Source organism: Mustela erminea, chromosome 17, assembly GCF_009829155.1.
Source record: "Mustela erminea isolate mMusErm1 chromosome 17, mMusErm1.Pri, whole genome shotgun sequence".
NCBI lineage: Eukaryota > Metazoa > Chordata > Mammalia > Carnivora > Mustelidae > Mustela > Mustela erminea.
The window spans coordinates 45,294,584-45,313,199 of NC_045630.1; the positions used below are offsets into that span (position 1 = coordinate 45,294,584).

The 18,616-nt window shown below is 56.0% G+C and overlaps 1 protein-coding gene across 23 annotated transcripts in view; it reads left to right on the plus strand.

The window, feature by feature from the left end:
* Positions 1 to 18,616, plus strand: part of NFASC (neurofascin) — a 174,416-nt gene that overhangs the window by 123,747 nt on the left and 32,053 nt on the right. For 17 of the 23 annotated variants that reach the window (XM_032318194.1, XM_032318200.1, XM_032318195.1 and 14 more), the window contains 13 exons: positions 4,398 to 4,509; positions 4,935 to 5,119; positions 6,427 to 6,558; positions 8,891 to 9,034; positions 9,698 to 9,809; positions 10,074 to 10,240; positions 10,927 to 11,074; positions 12,279 to 12,403; positions 13,327 to 13,371; positions 14,622 to 14,723; positions 15,029 to 15,226; positions 16,036 to 16,106; positions 17,374 to 17,596. In XM_032318194.1, coding sequence (XP_032174085.1) covers positions 4,398 to 4,509; positions 4,935 to 5,119; positions 6,427 to 6,558; positions 8,891 to 9,034; positions 9,698 to 9,809; positions 10,074 to 10,240; positions 10,927 to 11,074; positions 12,279 to 12,403; positions 13,327 to 13,371; positions 14,622 to 14,723; positions 15,029 to 15,226; positions 16,036 to 16,106; positions 17,374 to 17,596 — 1,764 coding nt within the window. The remainder of the gene's footprint in view (positions 1 to 4,397; positions 4,510 to 4,934; positions 5,120 to 6,426; positions 6,559 to 8,890; positions 9,035 to 9,697; positions 9,810 to 10,073; positions 10,241 to 10,926; positions 11,075 to 12,278; positions 12,404 to 13,326; positions 13,372 to 14,621; positions 14,724 to 15,028; positions 15,227 to 16,035; positions 16,107 to 17,373; positions 17,597 to 18,616) is intronic. The other 6 variants (XM_032318196.1, XM_032318199.1, XM_032318210.1 and 3 more) reach the window with 1 other exon arrangement.

Below are 18,616 nucleotides of genomic sequence, written 5' to 3' on the forward strand. Positions count from 1 at the left end.
AAGGGACATAAAGTCAAAGTGAGACACATGCTAAACAAAGGACAGCTAGGTCGAATGCTTCTAGAAAGAAACGTGAAGTGAAAAGGAAGAAAGATAAGGTCCTTCCTGAGTACAGGGCGGGACATAGAGACACAAGACAGTGACAAGTGCCCAGTGCATCTGTCTGCTTAGCTTTGAAACATGGCACATCTCTTAAAGGGGTAGGGCCACCCTACGAACTACATTTTGTTCTAGTGATTTCTACAGTGGTTTGGTATCCTTCGAACCTACGCCAGATGGCCCCCGACCCACTGAGTGGCAAGGGAAGCTGGTCTGAGATGGCTTGCCACGTAGAATTCGCCCAGTGAGGAGACAAGGAAGAGAAGAGTGGGCACTCGGAGGTAGACAGCCTCCAATTAAATGCAGGCTCCTGAGTGACCTTGGGTGATTCATTTAGTGTGTGAAAACCTTAATGTCCTCATCTGTGAAGTAGGTATACAATGTGCCTCCCAAGACTGCTGTGAACAGTGACCAGGGTGACGCATGTCTGGTCGCTAGCGTGGCATCAGACACATCAGTGATGAGTACGTGTCCCCCCAGTATTGGTATTGAAGGATTGAATGTGTTAGTGCTGACTGAGGTCAAGATGGGCACAGAGAAGTTGAAGAGAAGCCAAGGGCAAGAAGCCAATCAGCAAGGACGATTATGGGAAGAAAGTACTGCAGAGGGAGGGACTTGAGGGCAGACTAGAAAAGTGAAAGTTATTCAGATCCTCAGCCCTGCTTGAGACCTCGATCAGAAAAAAGGCCCAACTCTCAAAAAGTGAGCGGTTGAGGTCAGACTTATGGAAGAGATTTCCTGACGGTGGAAGGTATCTAATGTTACTAGACAGAGAGTTTTTCTTGTTATCTGGGATTGTTTCGTCAACCATTCCTGGAGCCAGAGCTGGATGAAATGCCACAGAGCCAACCCCACGAGCCCTTAATCCTGGGAATCAAAAGCAGCAAATGTGGGATCCAGTTGCCCCTAAAAGCTGTTTTTGCCAAAAGTTCTCAGCTATATCTGATGCATTGGCTCTCTTCTACTAACCCACAGCGCTTAACAGAAGGGAGCAACTCAGGTTTTCAGCAATCTTGACCCTTCCTCTTGTAGGAATCGATGAAGACATTTTTTCATTGGCCCTTTAAAGCCAAGGTGGGTGAGGCAGTATCATCTCTCGATGTCTCCCTGCTGACCAGATCCCCCTGGAAACCCATGCTCCCACTCCTGAGCCAGGGAGAACAGGAAGGGACAGACTGTCCTTAGGTTAGAGGTCAGAAGGGCCCTTGTGGGAAGATCTTCCTGAACCCACCAATGTGAGTTTTGGCATCTAGATTCTGAGTTTTATCCGATATTAGGTCCAACCCCAGCCCTGAAGATCAGGGAGAAAAAGAGAAGCATTATCAAGCTCGTCAGGCTGAATCTCCACCTCTAAGAGGGTAGGTGACATCCTGTGACCCTGGGAGACTGTCATCCTCCACCGTGTAGAGGCCTAGAGAGAAATCACCTTTGTCTTGGAGAGTCTTCCTGGGTCTCTTTCCCCAGGGAAAGAAACTAGCCACCTTCCCTTGGGAGCATTGGCCCCGAAAGCCACCAGCTGGATTGTCCTCCAACAGTTTTCCTGTAATTCCCTCCAGCTGCCGCTGACCACATTTTTCATAACCCCCAATTCAGGTCCAGCTTCTCATCCCGTAATGACACCACGTGTCACCCTGACTCCTCTTCAAGCTTTCCATGGCCTTAAGAATCCACTTGAGAATACTCTGGGGCCTCTTAATTCCTAGCCCAGCTTCTTTCTCCAGCTCGGGCCTGAGTTTATCTGATGGCCACCACGGAGGGACAGAGTCTTACCGAGCAGAAGAGGTTCACCAGAGCAGCTCACCAAGACACTAAGTCTTTTCCCCTTCGACTCTTTTGCCCTTGGGTTTGGGTTTTTTTTTGGTTTGATACTCCCAAAGCTGGCTGTCCGAAGGAGGGACAGATGGGCTAACCATCTCTAAGGAGGCAAGCTCAGAGAGCTCTCAGGACATGCTTTGGTGCCAAATGGTCCAGAATCCAAAACATAAGTGGCTTGTGACCTTGCCAAGTCTATGGATTTCCTTGAGCCTCAGTTCCCTCTGCTGAAAATGGTGGTGGTACCCCCACACACCTCTCCCCCGGATTGTTGTGAGGAGTAAGCGTGACTCTGACGCCTAGAGAGAGCTATTAGTGCAGGCTTGGCCCCTCGGGCTTATACCAAACACTGGCCCTGATTAGTGCCTCTGACTTTTAGGATGTTCTTCCCTCTATTTTTGAACTTTGGCTGGTTTCCCAGTAGCTTCTCTTCCTTTGGGATAATTCTATGGTTGCTAGCCCACACCCTACCAGTGCAGCATGGCTGTAACCTTTTCATAGTCATGGCTGCAACACATCAAGGCCCCCACAGTGAGACTCGGCTCTTTTCTCCACCTGCTCTGCTGGCTAAGTGTGCTCGTGCTATGGTGTGAATTAAATGTCCACGGGGTCGCAGGCTGTCTTCTGCCAAGTTTGTCCCTGTGTGGAAGGAGTATGCCAACCAAGCTGGGGCCCCCTCCACGTCATCCCCGCTTCCCAGCAACGGACAGCCTCACCAGAGCCTCCTGCCCTGAAATAGCCTTCTCCTCACAGTTCCCTTGACCTTGTGTTATCTGGACTGTTTGGGGGATTCCATGATAACGGGTGGGAGGAAGCTGCTGCTTTGGTATCCGGCTTCCTTGGTCCTGAGAGCTGGCTGCTACGAGGGTCATAGACGGTAACCGATTAACCGCATAATGGATTAACCCGGTCAGTAGCCACTGTTGTGTATGTGTGTGCTGGTGGGACGTGTGAGGACATCTGCACGAGTAATAACATGTGGGGTACACGGTTGCCTTCTTTTTTGTTCCCTTCTCCCTTTACATTCATTCATTCATCGCACCAACACCTACTGAACGCTTGCTCTACGTGCCATGCATTGTGCCAGCCGTCTCACTAACTCTGCACACGTCTTATCATTTCTTCCCCTGACGAAAGCATAAAGTAGACCCCAGCTCTTTGAAGCGCACTCCGCAATGGCTAGTGGAGAGAAGCTGAGTGCCTCTAAGACAGGAGCCTTGTGGATCCAGCCAGGCACCAGCCTGTCCGACGAGCTCCTGAAGGGGACATCAGTTTCCCTGCCACTCTGTCCTCATGGCCGGGACCCCTTAACAGCCCCCAGCTGGGAAGATGCCTTTGTCCCCACTCCAGGCGTCTCTGGTGGCTTCCAGCTCCTGGCAGCTCTGCCTGCCTTTCTCCCCTCGCTTCTCCAACTGAGCGTAAGACCCACTGCACCACTGGGTGGGCTCAGCTTCTAGAGTAAACTCTTCGTGTTTACAACCCTACACCTTTGGGCAGGGGTGTGTCTCCCAGCTTCCCCTCACTTTGGGGTTCCTGGCTGGAAAACCTTCCCTCTCCTCCCTCCCACCTTACCCATGTCCATAGAGCTGTGCAAAAAGCTCCCCAGGAGAGGTGGGGTGCAGGTAAGGTGGGGTCCAGATTTGCATGTCCCAGTCCACAGCCAAACAGCCACTCCAGCCGTGTCGATCTCTGGGAGCCACCTGGCCTCCAATCCCCACGTGCACGTCACTGTCGGCGGACGTGGCTGTTCCAGCCTCGTTGAACTGTCGATCCGCTCCTCCATCTTGGCTGCCCCTTTCCACTCCCCCTCCCCCAGTCTCTCACATCCAATTAACACCCTCCCTCCAGCCCCCTCCCAGAGTCATTAGTGAAGAAGCAGAATGGTCTTGGCCCCAGAGCGATTTCCTGTCATCTCTGCTCATTCATTCTCTCCACGCCTCTGCTAAACCAGACTGTTCATCCGGGTCTCTGTGGGCTCCTCCCAGCTCCTTGTCTCCAGGGTCCCAGAGAGCAGGTTGTCTGTCCTGTGGCCCCAGTGCGTGCCTTCTCACTCATCCACGGCTGCTGAGACGGCCTCCCCGGGGGGGGAGGGGCACATTGGTCTCTGGGGTCCCAACACAAGATGCTCGGGGGGTCGACGGCTCACTGCTCAGGCAACCCCCTCCTCCTTGCCCAGGAAGGCAGGGTTTACTGAACTGGGGAGGAAGCTGGACTCCTCTTGGCAGATCCTTTCAGAACTTGAGATGCTCACACACATGTGCCAGTGGGGCCGGGGAGCCCCGCGCTTCCTAACACACCTCTCTTAATGATGCGATGCCCCGGCCCTTGGGGGTGGGGTTCAGCTGGGAGGGTCTGGGGCTTGGTGCCTCTGGAGGTAACAGGGTAAGTAGGGGGCGTGATGACACTTCTTCCTAGCCTGACCGCTTGGGCCTCGTGGGTCCGCTCTGGGCAGGAGGCTTATGAGAGCATCTTCTATCCTATTTCAGCGCGAGGAGTTGCAGAAAGGACCCCCAGCTTCATGTACCCCCAGGGCACGGCGAGCAGTCAGATGGTGCTGCGTGGCATGGATCTCCTGCTGGAGTGCATCGCCTCCGGGGTGTACGTACAGCCCGCATCCCCACTCTGGTCCCTCTCCAGGAGGACGGGGGGCGGGAATTTGCGCAGGGGTTCTTCTTGCCGCAGTCTGAGGGGGCGAAAAGAGACACAGATAGCCCCTAGCCGGGCTTTTGCAAAGCGTCATCATTCCCATCCCTTTCTGGCTGTCTTCTTTATGGGTAATGGACGAGGAAAGGAGACGGGGTAATGTCCTGCACGTGTATTCACACCCGTGTGACTTCCCAGCAGCGCCTCGGGGCTCTGTGGCCGAGCACCCCCTCCGTACGGGAGAGGTCCGCTCTCAGGGGAGCATCCTTCCTCCTGAGCGCCTGGACACTTCCAGGATACCTGGGTGGCCCGGGCTCGGTGGAAGAGCAGCAGGCCCAGGGCTGGGGGTAACCCCTGTGTCCTGCTCGCTCCTCTCCCAGCCCGACGCCAGACATCGCGTGGTACAAGAAGGGGGGGGACCTCCCCTCTGACAAGGCTAAGTTTGAGAACTTTAACAAGGCTCTACGCATCACCAACGTCTCCGAGGAGGACTCCGGGGAGTACTTCTGCCTGGCCTCCAACAAGATGGGCAGCACCCGGCACACGATCTCGGTGAGAGTAAAGGGTACGTTGTGTGTATTTCTCATTATGATGATTTGCCAGCCCTGCACGCCACAGCGCACCTTTCCCTCCACGGGGAGGAGGGGGCAGGGGGAGTAGGAGAGACCTGATGGCACACTGGCTAGTGGCAATAGTGATCTGCAAGGGACAGCGTTACCCCCCGGATGTGAGAGAGAGAGAGAGAGAGAGAGAGAGTGTGTGTGTGTGTGTGTGTGTGTGTACGTACACAGTGGGTATGAGGGGAAGGAGCTGTACCCTGACCATCCCCCTCCTCTCTGTGTTCCCTTGGGCTCCCCCCACAGGTGAAGGTACCCCCATGGGCCATTTGGATTTCACGCAGCCCCATTTCTTTCTTACATTTTGCATTCCCGTTCACGGTGTGTCGTCTTAGCTCTGTGCTGTCTGTGTACTTGTGCATGGTTTTTCTCTTAAAAATGGGGAGTTATCAGAGCACAAATTATTATTTTAAAAGCCACCTCCCTCCCTCCATGGTGCCGATGGCCCATCTGAGCTGTGGTGGGCAATAGAGCATGTGCCTTTATAGGTCCCGGCCGTGGGTGATGGGGTACACCAGTCCCTGTCAGCCTGGCGCTGACCAGATGTTGGGGACGATGAGGTCTGATTCTGAGAGTGCAAGAACTTGGGAAGCCCTCGCTCAGTTGACCTGATGACTTTGGTTTCAGCGCTCCGCTTAGACCAGGTTCTTAACCTTTTGGGGGGTATCAAAATCTTTTAAGAATCTGATCGATCCACAGGAACTTCTCAGGAAAAAAAAAAAATCCCCATCTCCACATATTCCCAGTTGGAAGGGACAGCCAGTCTGCTCTAACCAAAGCCTGATGCCTGAGGTCTTTTCTAAATGGTCTGATGTCATAGCAATAGCCCCAGGATCCCAAGGGGCCAGTCCCGGGCTTGCTTTACTAACTGTCGCCCTTGGGTGCTCATCATGAACACCTGTGGGGCTCTAAAAGCATCCACTGCCCCAGCCTCCCCTGAGAATTCAGACTTAGTAGGTCTAAGCTGGGCCCCAGTGCCCGTGTTTGTTCAGAGCTCTTCAGAGGAGTCTAACGGGCGGCCGCAGTTTAGAACTATTGTTCTGTGAACCCGAAATAGAGCGGGAAGCATCCGCGGAGCCAAGCCCACCAAAGGCAGGCTGGACTGAGTTGTCCCATGAGGATGAGCCCCTGGGCAGGTGGTGAGGGTCTGGAGCTGACTCTTGGAGGCTCCTGCCTTCCCAGCGGGAGCCGGTCGGTGTCTCCTGCCTGCCCCCAGTCATCTAACGCCGCGGCCTGCGCTCCGCTTGTCTTCCAGCTGCTCCCTACTGGCTGGACGAACCCAAGAACCTTATCCTGGCTCCTGGCGAGGATGGGAGGCTGGTGTGTCGAGCCAATGGGAACCCCAAGCCCACTGTCCAGTGGATGATAAATGGGGAGCCTCTGCAGTGTAAGTAACAAGCCGTTGTCCCACTTGACTCCGCTGGGCCTCCCTTCAGAGCCTCCAGGGCCCCATCCCTATGCGCCGGCCCTGGGTGCACAAAAGGAAGTTAATGACTAGCCCCTCGGCCGCTGCTTGGGGAGCATCCCAGCTCTCTGGGCATCTCAAGAGGCAGGAAACCTATGCTTATGTTCCCATATTTAGGGAGTATGAAACTCCCTTAGGTTTTTCTTGAATCTTGCTTTCTGCCCTAAACCACCACCCAACCTAGTTTCCAGGTCTACAGAGAGCTGGCCTCTGAGTTGGGGAGGGCCATGGAAGGTAGAGCAGAGCTCAGTAAGCTGCTGAGTTTAGTTACCCAAGCCCCACTCTCCGCTGAGGGCAAACCGAGAGCCAGGCTGGATAGGAGGAAGAACTGCCCCCTGAGAGCAGAGAAGCACTGATGCATTTCCTGGGTGTGCCGAGATTTGGGGAAACTGAGTCCTGCCTGCTGGCTGGAGTAGGTGACTGCAAGGCTCCTTCCGGCCAGGGCTCTGGGTCAAGTTTTCCCATCATAGTCTCTCCGGTTGCATTTACTTTATAAAATGTCCTTGTGGGTCTCTGAGACTGCCGGACGCCTGCACCATCCACTGCTGGGGGCAGAGCTCCTTCCCAGCCCATGACCTTGCCCTGTGCAGGAGCAGAGACGCAGAGGTTGCCGCCCTCTGCTGTTCTCCCTGTCCTGACAGCACTCTGGGAACAAGGCAGACAAAGGCAGCAGACTCCACAGCGCCACGGAATAAATGCAGAGCCCAGGACTTGCCACTGAGCCCTGGCCCTGGAAAGGTCACCTGTCACTTACAGGGAGCGGCTGAGAAGAAAGTTGGCTCCACGAGAATTGCCAGGGAAGGAGGTGTTGAAGTTGCTGGCGTAGACTTCATGCCTTTGTGCTGAGTGGGGACTTGGGGGCGGGTGATAAAGATGCTGACCTGTCTTTATTTGCCTCCTGCTGATTCCCCAGTTCCAGGCTCAGACTTGCTGTCTGTGGAGGGGCGCCTCGGGGGCCAGACGCTGGGTGGTCCTCTCCCCACTGTGGCTATCGGCCTGAGCTATCCTAGATGCATTCACAGACCGTCCAAACCAAGTCACCTTGGCTCAGTCCAGAAACCCTACAGAGGAAAGTCACCTTCCTATGAAAGATGAGAAAAGTGGCGATTCCTTACGTTTCTAGAAAACTTAATTTATACCGCTCATTATCGTTCTTTTAGTAAAGCTCCTCGGAGTGGGAGAAAGATGGGAGTAATTCTCCAAAACTTGACAGATGAGGGAAATGAGGCCCAGATTTACTGATTTGTCCCAGTCCCGGATGGATGTGTGAACAGGACTGAGAGCCCGCGGCCACTCCCCAGCCTCTGCTCTCTACATTCCAAGCCAGCCGTGCTGGAAGAGCTGCAGGAGGAAATAGCTTCTCTCGGTTTAGGACACATTTCTTGGGACGATCAGGTGGGCTTTGGCAAATTTAAGGACCCATTCAGTCTCGACAGGCATCAGCCTAAGGGTCTATGTGAATGTTTGAGAAATGCTCTGCTCCGAGGATGGGAAGGTGGTAGGTCTCATCCAGTTGTATATTCCTTTGTCCTTTTCAAAACCTTTAAGTATATGCAAAGTGTATTAAAATAATAAGAGCAATAGTAATCAGTGTGTGCTGGGCCTCTGCTGAGGAGGTTTTTTTTTTTTTAAGATTTTTTTACTGGAGAGAGAGCAGGACAGAGAGGGAGCAGGGGGGAGGAGCAGAGGGAGAAGGAGAAGCAGGCTCCTTGCTGAGCAAGGAGCCCAGTGCAGGGCTTGATCCCAAGGCCCAGGGATCATGACTCAAGTCAAAGGCAGATGCTCAACTGACCGAGCCATCCAGGCGCCCCAGCTGATGACTTTAGACATGTAATAAAATCTCAGGTTATCCTCATAAGAACCCTGCAAGGGGGTACGTCATCCCCATTCTGCACACAAGGATGCTGGAGCTCAGAGGAGCTGATGACGCTGGAGGTGATGTGGCTGGAATGCAAACCCCTTTCTTGTTTCGACGGCTCACGCTCTCAGCTGTATCTGCCCAACTCTCACGCGGGTCCAGCAGGGACTCACAGTCCCATCGGACAGGCTGAGAAAGCAGCCCCGGTGGGTTTGACGATGGGCCCGAGGTCACACAGCCAGGCAGCAGTGGAGCCAGAAGCCGCGTCTCCTGGGGACCACCGGGGGCTGCTTCTTCCACAGCACCCCAGTCATCTTAGGGAGCCCTGGCCAGAGCCCCAAGGGCCCTCTACCCACCCTTCCCATTTCTCACGAGGCGCGTCTTTCCTGTCCGCAGCGGCACCACCCAACCCAAACCGTGAGGTGGCTGGGGACACCATCATCTTCCGGGACACCCAGATCAGCAGCAGGGCGGTGTACCAGTGCAACACATCCAATGAGCATGGCTACCTGCTGGCCAACGCCTTCGTCAGCGTCCTGGGTGAGCGCACCCCTTCCTCGCCCCTGGGGCAGCCTCCCTGGGGCTTGCCCCTGTTGTGGGCCCACCTTCTGCTCCGAAGGTCGAAGGTCGGCCCAGCTGGGTGGGATAGGAGGGCCTGGGATGGAGGGAGCATGGAGACGGAAGATGAGTTTGCCAGGGAGGATGGGGAACTTCAGATCCATGGGGCTGGGCATGCAGATGGTCGATTCCTTGCTAGGATCCTGTCTCCAGATGAGGGGGAGGGGCCCGTCTCACCCCCTTCGCGTATCCAGGCCAACTCTGCCTACATTCTCAGCGCCCCAGGGCAGGAGGTGGTTCTGAGTACTGGGGTCACTCCTAGATCAGGGAGAGGGCAGGGGCAACCAGGAGATGTGCTGGGGTGCGGAGGGGCAGTGTCAGTAGCTGCTGTATAATCTGGGGAGACCCTTTGCAAAAGCTGGATTGCACACAGGGTAGGTCGAGGGCAGAGGGATGAGCTTCCTCTTCCCTCCCCTAACCCTGGGAGGCTTCTTAAAGGAGGGAGGTTGATGGGGGAAGGATTGGGGGTGGTAGGGAGGGCTCCTGAAATGCTGCTGCGCTGCTGGGGCACGTGGAAGACCTGGGGGGGTGGGGACCAGAGGAGGTAGGTCCCCCTAGCCAAGGTCCATTCTCCGGGAATTGCAGATGTGCCACCCCGGATGCTATCACCCCGGAACCAGCTCATTAGGGTGATCCTGTACAACCGGACACGGCTGGACTGTCCGTTCTTTGGGTCGCCCATCCCCACACTCCGATGGTAAGTTCCAGGAGACCAGGCCACGCCCCTGGGGGTCCTCGGCCCAAAATCGGTATTCAGCGAGACCAGGCAACCTTATGGGGTCCGAATGGGTAGGAAGTTGACCAATCATTGAGGTCAGCCCCCCTTAATGTGCAGAGGCAGAAACTGAAGCTCAGAGAAGGCCAGAGACTTGCCAGGGCCACCCAGCAGTGGGAGGCAGACCCCTGTCCGGGGGGCCGGCCCTCTCTCAGTGTGCTGTGTGTTCTGCTGCTCTGTCGTGAGGTTTAAGAACGGGCAGGGGAGTAACCTGGATGGTGGGAACTACCACGTCTATGAGAATGGCAGTCTGGAAATCAAGATGATCCGCAAAGAGGACCAAGGCATCTACACCTGTGTCGCCACCAACATCCTGGGCAAAGCTGAAAACCAGGTCCGCCTGGAGGTCAAAGGTAAAGGAGAGGTTGGTAGGGAGAGGGCAGGTGGGGGCAGCCAAGGAAGCCATCTCTTCAAAGTGACTCCCACATGCCATTCCCTTTGACAACTCACTGCTTGTCCTGTTGACTCCCTAATGGGGCCCTCCCTGTGGACCTCTGTGTCCTCACAGGGCTTCCAGCTGGCCTGGGTGCTGGAAGGGCAGGATCCTGTTCAGCCCAGTCCACGTGGGATTAGAAAGGGAAGCCTGGGGCACCTGGGTGTCTCAGTCATTAAGCATCTACCTTCGGCTCAGGTCATGATCCCAAGTTCCTGGGATCGAGCCCCACATCAGGCACCCTGTTCGGGGGGGAGCCTCCTTCTCCCTCTCCCACTCCCCCTGCTTGGGTTCCCTTTCTGGCTATCTTTCTTTGTCAAATAAATAAATAAAATCTTTTTTTTAAAAAAAAAAGAGAGAAGAGTGAGACCCCCACCAACACCCCACTACCACCCTAGGAAATCACAGGTTTCCAAACCAGAGAGAAAGGACCTGTTTCCTCCTTGGAATCGTGCCCACACACCCCCCCACCGTTCATGTAACTGAACGTTATCTCTGCCATCTTCCGTGGTCCATCTCACCTTTCATGCATGTCACGCCGTGTGGCCACATGGGGTGGTGGGTAGAGGCCACGCCAGTGATGAGCTCCCTCGGCTTCCCCCACAGACCCCACCAGGATCTTCCGGATGCCCGAGGACCAGGTGGCCAAACGGGGCACCACGGTGCAGCTGGAATGTCGGGTGAAGCACGACCCCTCCCTGAAGCTCACGGTCTCCTGGCTAAAGGATGACGAGCCTCTCTACATCGGAAACAGGTTTCTGCTCCTTCCTTCTCGAGTCTGGGCCCGCTTTCTTCCTCCTTGCCCTCAACACACTGAGGGAACCCGGGCATAAGGAGCTGCATCCTGCGTGTCCCCCAGGAACTGCTGCTGGGGGTGGGGTGGCTGTGCCAGTGGCTCCCCCATCCCACGTGCTCTCTGCCTCTCTCCTCCTCCTCTGTCTCACTCTCCTTCTGCCCACTCCTTTCTCTCATCCCCCCTTCTCTCCCCCTCCCCTCCTCCGCACTCCTCCTCCCTTCCTCTTCTGCTTTGAGGTCCCCTTGGCGCTCCGTCCTCAGCCCCGCTTGCAGTGCCCCTGTTGTCCAGCAGAGGGCAGGGCTGGCCCGAGCTGCCCGCCACTAGGGTGTTAGCTGGGGGTGTCTCAGCCCATAGGCACCTGGGAGGCTTTTACTAGACCACACCAGCCTCCAGGGTCCAGATTCAACTGGTGTGGGGGGAGCAGAGGCATTGACAGTGTCTAAAAGTCCCGACAGGTGTCTGTAATATGCAGTCTGTGACGGCGAGGATTGGTCCGAGCCGCTCCCTCCGCGAGACTCTTTGTCGCAGCCCCTAACATCTCCGGGGGGGATGGTGGTGCAGGGTCAGGCCTAGGGAGCAGCACGATCATCTGGCTTTTGCAGGGGCATACCTGACAGGCAGGCACAGGCATCCACACTCAGTGGGCACCCACAGCTTTCACAGCGCACCCTGCTCTGTGGCGCCCACCTCCCTCTGCAGGAGACAGCGCAGAGGAGCCCAGGACACCCGGCCTGAGCCTGGGTGCACAGACCGGCCTGGGCTGAAGGGACAGCTGGAAGTAGGGGAAGGGGAGGGAAGCCAGCCTGCCTTTTGGGGGGTGGACCTAACTGTACCCTCATTTGGGGGGGGGCACAGTGTAAGAAATGCACAGAGAGTAGACACGGTAGAGTTTGAGGACATGAACATGGGTCAGAGCCACTTCTGCTTCACCCACTTGCCTTTTCCTCTCCGTCAAGCACTGAAGAGCTCCAGGGAATGGTGAAGACCATGGGAGGAGCCTCCTGTCCCCTGCCAGGGGCTGTGGCTGCCCAGCCCAGCCTGTGATGCTCCCCTCTCACCCTCCATCCCCACCCCAGGGAGACAGCAGGCAGGGCGCAGAGCTCCCACTCCCCCGCCATCGGCCCACTCACCCTCCTCCCCACCCCTCCTGGGGCCCTTGCAGGATGAAGAGGGAAGACGACTCGCTGACCATCTTCGGTGTGGCCGAGCGGGACCAGGGCAGTTACACCTGTGTTGCCAGCACTGAGCTGGACCAGGACCTGGCCAAGGCCTACCTCACTGTGCTAGGTAACAGCCATGCTCACACACGCTCTGACCCTCCCCCGTCCCACCTTTTCCCGATCCCAGAGAAGCGGTGGGGCCTGGGCAGGCCCCAGGCCATCGCCTGTGGTCAGCGGGCTGGGCAGACACACTGATCTCCTCTCTCTGATCTAAGGGTTAGGAAGGCGCTCCTTTCCGAGCAAGCTGTGCCAGGCACCTTACCTCCGAGGGGAATCATTAACTCACCCAAATCCTCAACAGATGGATGCCTGAACGAGAGAGGGAAGGTGGACAGAAGGTGGACAGAGGACAAATTTTTTTTAGACACTGTCCAAAAATGTCACTGTCACAAAATGATCTTGTGATCATTTTGACCTCTGTACCCAGTTAAAACAATCCATCGTTGAAGGCAGATTGCATTTTGAGTTGGTCCCACCAACACCTTCGGCCAGCTTCCCTCTCCCTGCCTCCCTGCACCTGTCTCCTGACGGGATTCTGTAGGGCGGCCTGCATTTAGCAAACCGATTCCATCATGGCTGCCTTGTGTCTAGGCCAGACTGTAAATATGGAGCCGACCTCAATCCCAGGGGAAGATCACCTTTCCCATCCAGGGAAGCACATGCCTGGGGGTCCCCTCCTCACCTCTGTCCTCTCTCGAGCGTCGTATTGCCGTTACTGTTGGTGCGCTCCATCCCTTTGGTGGCGGTGACTCACAGTCGCCGGGGATGGCGGACCCAGGCCCACGGGGGCATGGGAATGGGAAGGAGACAAGCGCCAGCCACAAAGGAAGCTTGAGGGGTGGCAGGGGGTTTCTCCATGGAAGCGAAGTTGTGCCCAGAACACCTCTGCCCAGGGCAGCTGTTCAACCCTTGGCCACCTACTCCCATCCTTCTAGAACACCTGTAACCCTGGATAACTTGCTAACCTGGATAACCTATCTTACCTTGCAGCTGATCAGGCCACTCCAACTAACCATTTGGCGGCCCTGCCCAAAGGTAATTCGTACTAATCACAGGACCCCAGCCAGAGCCCCGTCCAGGTAGCAGGGAGAGTGGGGTCTGAAGAGGAAGGTGCTACAGCACAGGACGTGCCAGGGGGAGGCCACTCGCTGCCAATTCCGATGCCTTTCAAGGGCCCCGCCCTCTCCTCACAGCCCAGCCACCACCTGACTCTGGGCTTCCTGAGCCTTTCCTAGGTGGGGCTCCAAAGTCCTCGGATGCTGTTCCTCCCCATGCCTTCCTTCCGGCCACACTCAGCACTTCCTGGTGGGGGCCTGTTCTCTCCCCCAGCTTCGGTCTCAGAAGCTCGGAGGGGGCAGCTGGGAAAGCCCTCTCTTCAGATTACCCACAGCCTGGCTTGTTTGCAGCCCCGCCTGTGGCAGCACACCCCTTCCCAGCCGGCATCCACATGCGTGCACGCAGACGCAGACGCGGGCTCCCGTGACCCGCATTCCCAATGCTCCCAGTAACCAGCCGGAGCACTGAGCTAACTGGCCCGAGCAGCCAGGATGGGGAAACATCCCGCATACCCCACCGGCAGTGCTGAGGTGGCCTCGTCCCCAGGCCAGGGTGGCCCTGGCAGCCACTGAGGAAGTCCAGTGAGACCGGATCCCCCAAAAGTGCTGTCCCCAGCCCCATTTGGAGGCTTGATGGGGCTTCTCTGTCCTGCTGTCCGTCACCGAAGCTCTGGACTGTGTCCGTACGTCCACCGTCGCCCGGTCCTCTGCTTTTGTCCCTCCCACGCTCCTAACCAGTCCACCTCGCTCGGCTCTCCCAACACCCCACTGAGCCCCTGCCCCCTCCAAGCCTTGGCACACAGAGTAGAAGGTAATTATCCTGAGAAAATGAGACCGGATCCCACACTTCCTCCCCAGTTTCCCTCCAGGTGGCCAGCATGGGTCTCATGGAAAGGGCAGCATTTTCCAAACGCTCACACCCTAAGAATAGCCACAGACAGGGGATGGGTTGGTCCCGGTTCTCGGTTCTCTCTGTGCCCTACATCCTTTGATGATTTTTTGAGGCGGTGGAATTTGAAGTCTCCTCTTTGTTCTTCCTCGGCCCAGGAAGAGGAACTGGGGTGGGCCCTGGGCTGACCCTTCCAGGAAGGCCAGGGCTGGTTCCTGCGGGTGCTGACCTCGGCCCGTCCGGGACCTATCGTAGGACAGTGTCCAAGGCCGGGGCCAGTGCAGGGACGGGCCGGCTCTAACTGGGGAGTCCCGTGTGGTGTCTTGTTCCTCTGCTGCCAGGACGGCCAGACCGACCCCGGGACCTGGAGCTCACAGACCTGGCCGAGAGGAGCGTGAGGCTGACCTGGATCCCAGGAGATGACAACAACAGCCCCATCACAGGTCAGCCCAGGGCCCTGCGCGCCAATCCAGAAAAGAGGGATGGACGGCAGCCTGGTTACTGGTAGCCGCTGGAGGCCTTGCCCTGGTTTCTGGTCCCGCTTCCCTCTTACCTGATGCGTGCCCTGGGCTATTCGTGGAGCACATGGAGGCCTTGGCTCCCCTTTCAGTGTCTGGGGTGGGGGGATTCTCCCTGTGCCTTTGTCTCCCCAAGGGAGAGTGTAAAGACTAGTGGGAACCGCGCAGGAGAACGTCACAGAAGTCCACTACCTCAGCTCCCAAACAGCGCTTCTTCCTTGCCTACTCAGACTACGTCGTCCAGTTCGAAGAGGACCAGTTCCAGCCTGGGGTCTGGCACGACCATTCCAAGTTCCCGGGCAGTGTCAACTCTGCCGTCCTCCAGCTGTCCCCATATGTCAATTATCAGTTCCGGGTCATTGCCATCAACGAGGTGGGCAGCAGCCACCCCAGCCTCCCCTCCGAGCGCTACCGGACCAGTGGGGCGCGTGAGTACCCGAGGGCTGACGGCCAAGGCGTTGAACCCAGCTGCCCTGAGGCCCCACTGATTCCCCCCTGTTCCTGGCCACATGAACGTGGCGGGCCATTTAACTCCAAGGCTGGACTTCCTGAGCTTTGAGACAGGGAATGACAGCAACACTGCCTGCATTCCCGGGCAGTTGGGAGGCTTGGGTCTGGAGATCCGGTCTGGGTACCTACGCGATGTCTGACATATCGTAAGTGCCCAGTAAATGCTCACTGCAGTTATTACTAATATCCTTAATAATTCTGGATCGTCTGCTGTACAGGGAAGCACTACGGCAAAGATTTGCCATAGAAATACATAGTCTGGTGTTATCTCAGATTTCTTTCCCTATCACACTTGGGTAATTTAGATTTCTGAAAATACACCCACTCATTGCGAGTGGTGCTGCTCCCCCAAAATGCTAAATGCCAGGGATAAGCCGGCCTCGCATTAAACTTACTTAGTGGCTAATCCAGGAAGGGGATAATCCACATTGCCTTGGCTGTTGGGACCATCCAAAGTGCAGAAAGCCTTGTGATAAATGCTGTCTAGTGAGGGATTAAAACTCAAAAGAAGTTAGCCCTGCTGGGTGGGGGTGGAGGATGTTCAGTCTCAGCTAGGAAGGCACGTCCTCCTCAGGAGAAAACCACGGAGGAAGTTCAGTTGCCTGTGGGTCTGTGTGCAGAGAGATGCTGAGGAGGGACGGCCGCAGAAGGGGCTGGTCGGCTGGGAGGGAGAGAGGCTCTGGTAATGCACATTGGACTTGAACTTTGCACCCCCCTTGGGTTCCAGCCCCTGAGTCCAATCCTGCTGACGTGAAGGGAGAAGGCACCAGGAAGAACAACATGGAGATCACGTGGACGGTAAGGGTCCCTCCCGGCCCATCTCCCGATGGGCCCGCTCTCTTGACCTTGAGCGCTGGTAGCCCTTTTGCTCTGTATATGCCTGAGGCCCCAAGGCTGCTCTCTGCACTGGACATGCAGGGCCCAGACAGGAGCGTTGTCTAAGAGCAAGATTTCAGACTGGAGACAGGAGCAGAGGTGACCGAGGAACATAGGCAGCTCGTCTGGCAAATTCAGAGAGTACCAGCAACGAAAATGGACTTCTCTAGGAGAAGGAGGGTGTAGAAAAGATTTAGCTTAAACATCGGTGCCTAGTGTTACTGTGTCCTGGGGTCCTCCCACTGGAGATGGTTGGGGTTTGGGTGCAGGGGAGACCAGCCCCCAAGCTGCTTTGAGTGCAGGCTTTCTTTTAGTCCAGGAAGGAACGAGAGGACGTAAAATCAACTCTCCGGGCCAGGTTTGAAAAAAAAATCCCATCTTCATCTTGGCTTTCTGACTGTTTTCCAAACCAGAATTGGGATTTGTGGTCTCAAAATGACTTTTTTCCAAAACCAGTTCCAAGTCTGAGAGATGCACATTCAGCCATGGAAATATTAACATTTCTGTGCTGTCGCCAGGAGTGACAGAAGCAGGGAGATACGACATGTGAGATCATGGCTGTCCCCATCTTCTGGGGACCCAATCTCACAGCAGCCTAAGCAGCTGAGCTGAGCCCAGATCCAAAACACTGGGGCTCATCTTCAGGGCCTTGCAAGGACTGGCTCCTGGTCTACAGCTCTGGAGGGAACTGCTTCCTGGACCAGGCCCTTAGGGAACAAAGAGCAGAGTTGTACCCAACCTTAGCTGCTGGGCAGGACAACATAGTCACACATGGATTCAGTAGAACCCAAGCCAGTTCTGTAATTTTGAGTTCATTGGCAGCCGGCATGCTGTGGCTAAACCAAAACTCATCCTTCTCCGACGTCAAAGAACATTCTGTCATTTTCTTGTTTTGTTCTGCTTACCGATCGGTCACGGGAGAGTCCTGTTGAACATAAATCTTTGGCTTCCTATGCGCTTGCAAACGTGGGTGGCTCTGGGACTCAGAGAGACTAGGTCTTGGGTGAAAACTGTCACAGAAAAATCTACATGCCGCTGAATTCATAAGACTTTGGGCTCTGGAGGACTCAGTGTGAGGATGGCCTGCTCTCCCACTGCCGCAAGGGGGCGGTGCTGGGCAGATCGGGGCAGGGTGCAGGCTGTGGGTAGGTCTGGGCTCCACCCCTGCCCTCAATCTCTCCCTGCTCAGCCCATGAACGCCACCTCCGCCTTTGGCCCCAACCTGCGCTACATCGTCAAGTGGCGGCGGAGAGAAACTCGAGAGTCGTGGAACAATGTCACAGTCTGGGGTTCCCGCTACGTGGTGGGGCAGACCCCCGTCTACGTGCCCTATGAGATCCGAGTCCAGGCCGAAAATGACTTTGGAAAGGGCCCTGAGCCAGACACTGTCATCGGTTACTCCGGGGAAGATTGTGAGTACCTTCCCCCATCCCCCAGCCAGGATCCTCCCAGCCAGGCTGCACACAGCCAGCCTTGCAGCCCAGGAACCTCAGGGTGGGTCATGGGATTGCCAAGAACATCCTGAGAGGACTGCTGGTCCCCAGGAAAGAGAAATTCCCTATGGTGACCTCAGGCAGACAGGCCCCTGATAATGTCGGGAGCCGAAATGTCATCACCACCGGAAAGGTAGTTAGAATTACTGAACATCATCAGCTAGTCCAATACTCCCATTTCATGGATGTGGACACTGAGGCCCTGCAAGGGAAAACCATTGTCAGTATTACCCAATAGTAAATGTCAGACAGAAGCCAGGCCTTCTAGTCTACCTGAATGTCAACCCTTACTAGTGCCAAGACTCCAGGATTCTCCCTCCCAAAGAGCAACAATCAGACTCCAAAGGAAGCAGGGCCACAGGCCAGACTCCTCCCTGGCTCCCCAGGGGAAGCCTCGAGAAATAGAGGTCTCCAGAGCCCCAGACTGGAATAACACAGACCAGCTACCTGCTGGCATCCCAGTGTTGCTCTTAACCCTTGGAACTGAGCATGCAAAGAGTTCTTTGGAGGCTAGCCTTGGTAAATCAACAAGATTCCAGGCATGTATGTAGAAGTATATCCCTGGCTTTGAAGATGGCAGTGGCCTTCCTGTATCCCGCACAGTAATTCAGTAGGCTGCTGAGCAGAGCAGGAGGGCCAGGGGAGCCCCTCCCGATCAGGGTGATCCGAGAAAAGATCACGTAGGTAGGTGGAGAGGAAGACAGAAGGAAGGGAGGAGAGAGTCTTGGGGACCCCACTGCTGGGGTCAAGAGTAGGGCCCATGTTGTGCCTGACAGCCAGGTGGGAAGAAGTGAGGCAGGGGGCCCGTGCACCACTTCCCTGGAGGTGATTATGGACTGGACCCACTTGGGGATAAGTGGATAGTATCAGCAGACTCTGTCCACCCTGCTCCTTGTCTCATGGTGGCAGACACGTCCAGACAGGAGACTGGCAGGAACT